The 10,019-nt window shown below is 45.2% G+C and overlaps 1 protein-coding gene across 1 annotated transcript; it reads left to right on the top strand.

Annotated features, from left to right (window-relative positions):
* Positions 1–260: 260 nt before the first annotated feature.
* On the top strand, positions 261–9,965 carry rprd2b (regulation of nuclear pre-mRNA domain containing 2b). The gene is made up of 10 exons (XM_058393086.1): positions 261–491; positions 5,974–6,103; positions 6,187–6,314; positions 6,406–6,452; positions 6,545–6,671; positions 6,773–6,948; positions 7,170–7,416; positions 7,499–7,753; positions 8,099–8,284; positions 8,374–9,965. Exons 1-10 carry the CDS (start codon positions 290–292, stop codon positions 9,960–9,962), a joined length of 3,087 nt encoding a protein of 1,028 aa, XP_058249069.1. The 5' UTR covers positions 261–289; the 3' UTR covers positions 9,963–9,965.
* The last annotated feature ends 54 nt before the right edge of the window (positions 9,966–10,019 follow it).

The raw sequence follows: 10,019 nt of genomic DNA, 5'->3' as shown, positions 1-10,019 counted from the left end.
TAATTTTTAAACTATATATATATATATATACAGCTGAAGTGACCGAATCTACTGATTTCCACACCTCCCTCCATTTCTTTACTAAAGTCTTTTCATAAATAGCTTTGTTTTTGTTTAATAAATTTTGTACACCTTTTTTATGTCTTTTATTTATATGTCGATTTTATTTATATAAGGAGGTTCAAAAATGGCGGACAGGGTGAAAAGTTTTTGTCCATCCGTGCGCCCTCTAGCGGTCTTCTCCGTAAATGAAGCCGCGCTCCTCCGTCCCAGGCACAGTGAAGGAAAGATGGCGGCCGGAGCCGAAGCGGCCAGTAGCGGCGGCCGCAGCAGCAGCAGCTCCTCGGCAGCCCTGGAGGCGAGTCTGGACCGTCGATTTCAGGGAGTTACGAACACCATGGAGTCCATTCAGAGCTTATCCTCCTGGTGCCTCGAGAATAAGAAGCACCACAGGGTCGTAGTGCGCTACTGGATGAAGTGGCTCAAAAAATGTGAGTCGCCTTGACTTGTACACAACACTAACAACAAACACTGTAGCGCGCGCTGTGCTGCGTCGTGTGTGTTGTACTCGTGCACAATGTAGCGCGTGCTTCGTTTTTGGATTTGCATGAACAATTCTTCATTTTTTTCATGGTTTCATTTCGGCGTGAACACACACACACACACACACACACACCATGATGCGAGCTGCTAGCATGCTATTACAGCTGGTGTTTGGGTTTACAGGCCAGGCTTGTAGATGAGCACACTGCGGGAGTGTATTCTCATTAATCTCACGTGCTCTAGATGTTTTTGAATCAAAACTGCAACAGCTCATATTAAGGCTTATTTTTGTAGTGTTTCTTTTTATGATTCCCTTTTTACAGACGACACACACACACTCAATGCACAAGCATAAAAAAGAGAATTATGTTGCTGGTGTTTGTTTTATTTATATATTTTAAAAAAAATGTCTAATAACCTTTCTAAATGAAGGCATTCTGTAGAATTTATTTATTTATTTTTTGGGGGAATTTTAGGCATTATAGAATGTTTCAAGGAAAGGAGAAAACGAAACAAACGCAAATCAGTGTTTCTTAATTGTCAAAAAATAGTTTTTTTGACTCAAACTAGTGACACGTTGTGTTTGTTTTATAGAGCTAATGTCCCAGAATGCACCTGTGCACAGGTTTTTTTTTTTTTTTGCCATAACGTGTACTTTCCGGATCACTGGGTCTCAGAGGGTTGTGAGGTCAGATCGGTCAGATCGTACACACAGGTCACATGGTATGAAGTGGCTTTCTGAGCGTGTGAACCTGACTGAAGAAGACCAACCTGATAAATTTGTGTATATATACGTGTGTGTGTGTGTGTGTGTGTGTTGTGGGTTCGATCTGTCATATTACCTGCAGGAGCAGTGCAGAGAAAATCGAACTGTCACACTATACCATATTCACTGTGTAGGACATGATTTTGGAGTGTCTTTCAGGTGTGGTGGTGATGATATTCGAGGATATCCGGTGCAACTATTGTAGGTGTTTACTGAGTGTAACTACTGTCCAGTTTTAAGTGAGGGATGTGATTGGGTGAGCGATGTGATTAGTTGAACGGCTGAGTGATGGGATCTGTTAAGGGAACTGATCTGTTGTGATGGGTTAAGTGAAATGTGATCTGGTGTGTTTGAGTGAATGACATGAACAGTTGTGATCTGGTGAGTGATGCGATGGGTTAAGTGAAGTGATCCGGTGAGTGATACGATGGGTTAAGTGAAGTGATCCGGTGAGTGATGCGATGGGTTAAGTGACGTGATCCGGTGAGTGATACGATGGGTTAAGTGAAGTGATCCGGTGAGTGATACGATGGGTTAAGTGACGTGATCCGGTGAGTGATACGATGGGTTAAGTGAAGTGATCTGGTGAGTGATGCGATGGGTTAAGTGACGTGATCCGGTGAGTGATGCGATGGGTTAAGTGAAGTGATCCGGTGAGTGATGCGATGGGTTAAGTGACGTGATCCGGTGAGTGATGCGATGGGTTAAGTGAAGTGATCCGGTGAGTGATGCGATGGGTTAAGTGACGTGATCCGGTGAGTGATGCGATGGGTTAAGTGAAGTGATCCGGTGAGTGATGCGATGGGTTAAGTGAAGTGATCCGGTGAGTGATGCGATGGGTTAAGTGACGTGATCCGGTGAGTGATGCGATGGGTTAAGTGACGTGATCCGGTGAGTGATGCGATGGGTTAAGTGACGTGATCCGGTGAGTGATGCGATGGGTTAAGTGACGTGATCCGGTGAGTGATGCGATGGGTTAAGTGACGTGATCCGGTGAGTGATGCGATGGGTTAAGTGACGTGATCCGGTGAGTGATGCGATGGGTTAAGTGAAGTGATCCGGTGAGTGATGCTATGTGAAGTGATCACTTGCGATCGAATTAATGATGTAATGCAGAGAATAATCTGAGTGATGTGATCTGGTGAGTGATACGATCATGGAAGGGATGAGCAGTGGGCTAGGTTAAGTGATCGGTGATCAACTGAGTGATGTGATCAGTTGTAATCTGCTGAGTGATTGGATATATTTGGATGAATGTTATGATTGGCTCTGATTAGTTAAGTGATCTGTTGAGCGCCGACGTGATCTGCTTACTGAAATGATTTGATCTTTTGAGTACTGATGTTATTGAGTTTTGTGATCTGGTTTAGGTGGATATCATTTGGATATCCTGGGGGCAAAGGTTTGCCTTAAGACAAAATGGAACACTAATATGATAACTTGCTGCCCAGATGTATCTGAGATGTGGTTGGTCATGGCCTTGTGTCCTGTTTAAGTGCATGGTTGTGATCCGTCTGTGAACTTTGAGGGTGGAGCTTACGCCCAAAATTAGTTCCACCTACTTTACATCCAGTGTATTATAAAATCAGTTTAAGCATAATCAGATTTTCCTGGCGGTTTAGTTACACTCCAGTGAAATATTGTAGTGTATAATGAACTCGCTAGCCACGTTTCCCTCAAGGCTTTAGTCGTGCAGCTAGCAAGAGATGAATATTAAACTCTTGTTCTGGAAAATAATAAAACTCCGACCTGTCTCGTCCAGCCTACAAAGAAATTAATGTTATAACGTGTATAGGGGGAAGTTAAAAGCCTGGCTATGGTTTTAGGTAGCCCTAACATTTTAAATTACAATTTAGTGCTGACGGATACAATTAATAAAATGTTTAAAACAATGGACTGACCAATTTGATTACAATTCTGGCTTTATAAGTTGTGTACTACGTATAGTTGCATATCCCTCCCAGTCTTAGCTTTAAATTATGTTCCCATTCCTGAGGTATGTCAAAGTATAGCTAGAAGATACAGGACACATAGCTAGGAAACTTTTTTCCCCCTGATTAGCAAGAATTGCTTATTACACAATAAGTTACACACACTAATGATGAAGTATCGCAGACTTTACTGGCTTTACTCTGCTAAGTATTATTTGAATTGTAATTTCCACAGTTATACATATGTAAGTGAACAGGGTTTAAAATGATCTGCATGAAACCAAGACTGACGATTAGCCAAATTTTGACTTATTGTCTTACTTAATGGAATACCTGATCTGAAGAAGGTAAGGTAGTCTGTCTGGTACAACTGCAGTCAGACTGCCAGTGTTAGACCAGGAATGTCAGGAAGAATGTCCAGGAAGGTGGACTGCATCTTGGCATACACTTTGTGTTACTTGGAGTAATGAAGGAACATTTGTGAAATAAATCCAAGTGAAATTCCATTCAACACTTTTTTTCAAAAGTTTTTAAACAAGTAAACCCATCTTCGGTTTTAAAGTTCCTAAAAAAAGTTAATCTTAAACATCTTATATAGTTTTAATATTGAATAACAAAAACTGTCTCTCGCCATGAATATAGCCATAGAAGCTGGCATGGCGTAAAGAAAGATGAAATTCCATTCCACTGCCCGTCTACATCTTGAGTGTATAAACCTTTGCACTGGACTATAGTATCAGACCTGAGTGTGTGAAGTGTTGTGCAGTTTAATCATGTGTAGCTTGCAGTTATATAGATCAGTCAAATTGCTAAGTACTGTCAGTAACTCAAAAATTTGGCCCACAGTTCCATGTAAAAAGTACCAGGTTCTAGAAGTACTACAAAAGCATCAGAAACTACGAGAGGTTTCTACTTGTTCCTAATTGGTGGCAATGTGTTTTTATCTCTCTGTGATAGTAGTTTGATTGTGTTCCTGATAGTGGCTTAGCATGATGGAGGGGTCCTGCTTCTCTGTGATCGAGGGGCCTTGCCTCAGCGTGACGGAGGGGGCCTTGCCTCTGCGTGACGTAGCCGCTTTTGCGACGTAGCCGCTTTTGCGACGGAGCGGCATTGCCTCTGTGTGATGGAGGGGCCTTGCCTCTGTGTGACGTAGCCGCTTTTGCGACGGAGGGGCCTTGCCTCTGCATGACAGAGGGGCCTTGCCTCTGCCTGACGTAGCCAATTTTGCGACGGTGGGGCCTTGCCTATGCGTGATGGAGGGGCCTCGCCTCTGCCTGACGTAGCCACTTTTGCGATGGAGGGGCCTTGCCTCTGCATGACAGAGGGGTCTTGGCTAATGTCTGATGTATCTGTTTTTGCGACGGTGGGGCCTGGCCACTTTTGTGACGGAAGGATCTTGCTGCTGTGGTGCAGATGTGGTAGACAGTCTTGCTTTTTTAGTGGCAGAGGGCCTTGCTGTTTGGTGGAAGTCCTTTCTGTATACTATAGGGCCTTGCTGTGTGGCAGAAAGAGTTGATCTGCTTAATACATGGTCTTGTTGCATAAAAGGTGGTTATGGATCATGGTAGAGTTTCATGGCAGCAGGTCTTGCTGCACACATTGAATGAAAATTGTAAAGGTCAAGTGATTTTATCTTTTACCCTAGACTACTAGTAGCCGTACTAGAATTCTACTAGCAGTATTTTACAGCAGAAAATCAATTTATATGTATTCATTTAGCACTGGTGCCAGAACTAGACAACAAACAATTTTTACAACCATGTTGGCCAGCATCGCCCCGTCGACCATGTCTTAATGCTTCTGAGTGGCAGAGGGCCTTGCTGTGTGGCTGAGGTGTTTGGACCAAGCTTCATGTAATTGTTGCATGATGGCGCATGGGTGTTGCTGGTGTTATGAAGCAAATGTGGTGCTAAATGCTTGAGATGGTTTTGGGAGAGTGTTTGGTACTTGATTTATTGAAATTGTGTGTTGGTAGGGAGCCGAGGGGGTTTTGCTTCATGGCAGGTGGCCTGGTTACCTCGTGTAAAGTTTTTCTGCATGGTGGATGGCCTTGTTTCATGGAACATGGCCTTGTTACCTGGTGGAGTTTCTTGCTGCCTTGTAGAGGTTCTTGCCTAAAGTTAGAGGGCCATACTGTATGGTTGATGGTCTTGATGCAAGGCATGGGATATCACTGTGCGCGACGGAGGGCCTTGCTCTCGCTGTGCGCGACAGAGGGCCTTATAGCTATGCTAAAGACCCTTTCTGCTGTGTTTGAGGGCAATGCAGCTTGGTGGATGTTAGAGAGAAGGCATCACTGCATAGTTGATACTGTTGCTGGTGTTTTGAAGTGTGGTGATGAATGGTTGATTGGTGTATTTGTTTTGTCCATGTTTATACATGTCTAAGAGTATTGCTGCATGTTCTTGTTGCTTGTTGCAGGTCTGTTTCATGTTTTAAGCAGTTTTTAGAAACACATTTTCACTCTTTACGCTGAAAATATTTCAATGGTAGTATTGTATTGGGAATTGGGTTATAAATTGCACATAATGTCCTTCAGGTTGCCTTAAATGCTTCTTTCCCAAGCACAGAACCTCAGTTATAGATAAACATGTTTAGACCACAAAGCTTTTTTTTAGTTAGAAATAAAACTGCTCTGAATGTAACAGTGGCTACAATTCCAAAGCTATGTCTATTTAGTGCTTGCTTTAATTTTTGGAAGTGGTAATAAGTGATTGGTTTCTGTTTCCCTAGCGGATGCTAATCACAGGCTGAATCTCTTCTACCTCGCTAATGATGTCATTCAGAATTGCAAGAGGAAAAACGCCATCGTTTACCGCGGCGCGTTCGCTGAAGTCCTTCCCAATGCCGCCCTGCTGGTCAGGTATGCGTAGAAGATGGGGGAAATTTGCTTTTGTTGTTGATCCATGAATTTGAGCTAAATGGGTCCGTTTTGTTTGGCTGTAGGGATGCTAAAGTGCGTAAGTCAGTGGAGAGAATCTTCAACATTTGGCAGGAGCGGAGTGTTTATCCAGAGGAGCTGATCACCGAGCTGAAGGCAAATCTGCAGAAAAAAGAGACCACGCCCCCTGCAGGTGAAAACGGCTCAAAAATACTAGTAAGTGAGAGAGAAATTTGACTGTTGAGGCAGGAAAAGTGCTAATGTTTTTTTGTTTGTATCTCCAGTTACACCTAAAGCTGCCCTCAAGTCCAAGATTGTAGCTGAGTTTGCAGTAAGTATCTTGGATTATGTTGTCTGATTTATCCCCCCCCCCCCCCAAAAAAAAAATCTGTCCTTATTAATGCTCTTTTGATGTCGCTTTAGCCTCAGGCGTTCATCGATCGCCTCTCTGCGTACAAACGTGGTCTAGAGGAGAGTGAGCTGAAAGAGAAACAACTCGCCGCTCTCCGAGTCGACGTCTGCAGCACCGAAGCTCTCAAACAACTCAAAGGTTTGTTCAAAGTCTCCTGTTTAATTTGTTTAAGTGACGCGTCCAAACTTACTAACATTTAAACCTGCCATCTCTCCTTTTATTATTATTTTTTTCTCCAGATAAAGCAGGAGGAAATAAATTCTCAAAGGATTTTGAGGAAGGCAGCATGAAGCTGCAGGAGATTGTGCAGTTTCTGGAGGGACAGAGAGAGGCAGGGCCGGCGCTGCTGGAGGCTCTGGGGAACGCTGATATATTTTACGAAATGCAGTACAAAGAGGTCAAAATCGTCGCTAATGTAAGTTGTGTTTTGATACCGAGCGATGGTCATATAGAGCTCGGGTGTTGGTTTATTGGAGTAAAGGAACTGACACCAAACAAAAACCAAATGGTTTAAATGTTTGTCTTAATCACTTGACCATGGTCAAATAATTAAAGTATTACATAAAGTGTACAAAGAAGTGCCTTCATGGAAGCAGAATCTTATTGTTGGACACGTCCCTCCATCTCTCTGCCTAGGCATACAAGACATTTGCGAACCGCGTTCTGAATCTGAAACGCAAGCTGGACGCTCTGAAAGCCACGCTACCTGATGCTGAGTCTCCGGTTCCCTCACCCTCCGAGGACGCGCCCTCGCCCTCCGGCTCCGAATCACCCTTTCCTGGATTGGGACGCAACCAACGAACAAAAGAAGAGAAAGACAACAGAGATGTGGAGGACATGGACATGTCTGACGAGGAGACTGCAAACGCCACAAGCATTATTGGTGAGCATTTTATTTATTTATTTATTCCTTTATTATAATTTTTTTTTATCTGAAATTTTTAATAGCTATTTCTTTTCTTCAGTTGAAGACAAAAAGGAAAAAGTGATTCCGTCTGTAATTTCCAAAGCCACCAATGCAACAGCAGCCAAGTCCCCGACTTTAACCCCTTCCACAAAAACGACGCCCGAGCCTGCAGCCACGGTTCAGACGGTATCCTCGTCTCCGGTGACCACGCCTACTAGTACTCTCAGCCCCGCCCCTTTAAATCTGGCCAATGTGGATCTGGGGAAGATCAGCTCCATTTTGAACAGCATCACTAATGCCATGAAGAACACAGGTGAGCAACATGCAGTCAAATACAGATTTAAAGTCTTTACACTGACTACATTAGATCCAATGAATATTAATATTTATTATAATTTATACAATTAACGTTCATCAGCTGTAATTTTATTTATTTATTAATTTTTTTTAAAAAAATTCCATTTTTTTCTTTTGTTTAATTTTTGTTTTATTAGAATTTTTCCTCTAGTTATGATTTGAATGATTTTGTTTTAATGGCTGAATTTTTCCTCAATTAAAAAAAAAATGCAATTTGTTTACGCTCATAATGTGCATCTGTTTCATTCCAACTGTTTTTTTTGTTTTTTTTTCCTTTGTTTGTTTGTTTATTATTACACAGGTGTGAGTCCCGTGTCCCGCCCTTCTCCGGGAACTCCCACTACACAGCCAGGCCACACCCCCACAACAAAAACCACACCCACTGTTGGAACTGTGGCGCCCAATCCGCTGGCCAGCATCCTGTCGAGAGTGGATATATCGCCAGAGGGAATCCTTAATGCACTCACAAAGACACACACACATCCTGGTAAACACACACACACAAGCGCACACACATTTTCACAAAGTTACACACACAAATAGGGTTTTGTTCACACTCCTTCGTTTTTCCTATAGGTTTGTCTTCTCTGCTCTCCTCCGCCCGCACTGGCTCTCTCACCTCCCCAAACTCTGTCCCCTCTTCTTCTGCTGTCACCACGGCGACAGTAACGGCGACAGTAACGACAACAACCACCACTCCAACAGCACCAACCACCCCGAAGACCCCGAAAGCTTCCGAAAACAACAGCTTGTGCCATGAGTCGGAGCGAGAGAGAGTAATGGAGTGGGAGAGAGACAGGGAGAAAGAGAGGGAGAAAGACAGACAGGAAGTCGTGATGCCGAGCTTGGAGTCAAAAATCAACAACTTCCTGCAGGTGAATCCTGGATTTGCAGGTGTGTTTGAGGCGGAAAGTAACAGCCCACTGCTTGTGGGTGGAGACGCCACGCCGGTTCGAGACGAAAGAGGCGGGACTCCGACACAGGACGAAATAGTTGACAGCCCTTGTGTTATGGGCCACAAAGCCCACGTTTCATCGTGGGGCGCCGAAGACGACCGGAAAGACAGAGACTACCGAACCCTCACGGGAAAGCTCGCGGTGAAAAACAAAGAGCAAGAAATGGGGAAGAGAAGGAATGAGTCATCCCCTGGCCACGCCCCCTCTTCATCTTCCACTTTGTCTTCCTTCTCTGTGCAGGAAGTTCCCACGAAAGCTAAAACAGAAGGGAGAAGAGCGAGTGTAGGATCTCAGAGAGAAAAAGGCAAGGACGAAAAAGGAGGGAAAAAGGCAGCAAAGAAACAGGAAGCGATGGCTGGAGACAAGGAACGCTATCATCGCATCGAAACCGTGGTTACTGCGGCAACCAGCGACGAAGCCGCGACCATAGATCCGCTCGGCTACAGCAACCGCATCCAGACAGTTGAGAGCATTCGCGTGATTGGTCGAGGTCCCAGAAGGTCCAGTGGTGCGACCAGAGGGGGTGGGGTGTGGTATGAAGAGGCGGAGTTTATGGAAGCCCCACCTCTGCCTCACCCTGGAAATCATGGCCCCGAGAGTTCTGGAGACCTCGCCACATCTGCCCAAGCTCATATGGTAGTTTCCCAGGGGCAGTACTCATCACCACCACCCCCTCCGTTCTTCCCTCCTTCTCAAACCCCGGCCCCTCCAGTTGTCCCGCCTCCTCACATTGTCCCGCCCACTCCACCTCCCTTGACCCCTTCTAGGGACTTCCCTCACTCCCCTACTACTTCTGCTGTGATGGTGGGTGGCATCCTGGTCCCCATTGACCGAGTTTTACCCCTGCCACCTGCCAATCTGCGTCCTGAGGCTGTGGCAGCCCATGGGGGCGGGGCTATCACTTCAAACAATTCTAGGGGTAAATCTCATTCCATGCGCCCCCTTCACCGCCCACTATTGGGGCAAAGCCCGACCTCGCCTTCACCCACCACTCCAACCACTCCCACAACCCCTCCCCTCTCCAGAGAGCCCCGGCCGCTTTTGCCTTCCCCACCACGACCTCTTCTGCGCTTGCCTTCGCAGAGGCTTCCGTTGCCCCTCCCCCTTCCCCGAGAGTCCTTGTTGCCAGGTGCGAAGCGGCCTGCCCCTGGCTACCGAGGTGCATCCTTACACGCTCCTAAACGACCGTTTTTGCCTCCTCGCTATTAAGGGGTACGTTGCTGACTAATCAGACGCATGTGTTTGCTTAGGCCCTGCTCCCTTGCT

The sequence above is a fragment of the Hemibagrus wyckioides genome, linkage group LG01, assembly GCF_019097595.1.
Source record: "Hemibagrus wyckioides isolate EC202008001 linkage group LG01, SWU_Hwy_1.0, whole genome shotgun sequence".
In the NCBI taxonomy this organism is placed as follows: domain Eukaryota; kingdom Metazoa; phylum Chordata; class Actinopteri; order Siluriformes; family Bagridae; genus Hemibagrus; species Hemibagrus wyckioides.
The sequence above is the reverse complement of the archived record's forward strand: the minus strand, read 5'-3'. Positions and strand labels throughout refer to the sequence as shown.

Excerpts from the sequence above, each read along its gene's own strand:
- rprd2b (XM_058393086.1), top strand. The coding sequence starts at position 290 with ATGGCGGCCGGAGCCGAAGCGGCCAGTAGCGGCGGCCGCAGCAGCAGC. Across the intron at positions 6,104-6,186 it reads AATGCCGCCCTGCTGGTCAG|GGATGCTAAAGTGCGTAAGT; the intron begins GTATGCGTAGAA and ends GTTTGGCTGTAG. Across the intron at positions 6,949-7,169 it reads AGGTCAAAATCGTCGCTAAT|GCATACAAGACATTTGCGAA; the intron begins GTAAGTTGTGTT and ends CTCTCTGCCTAG.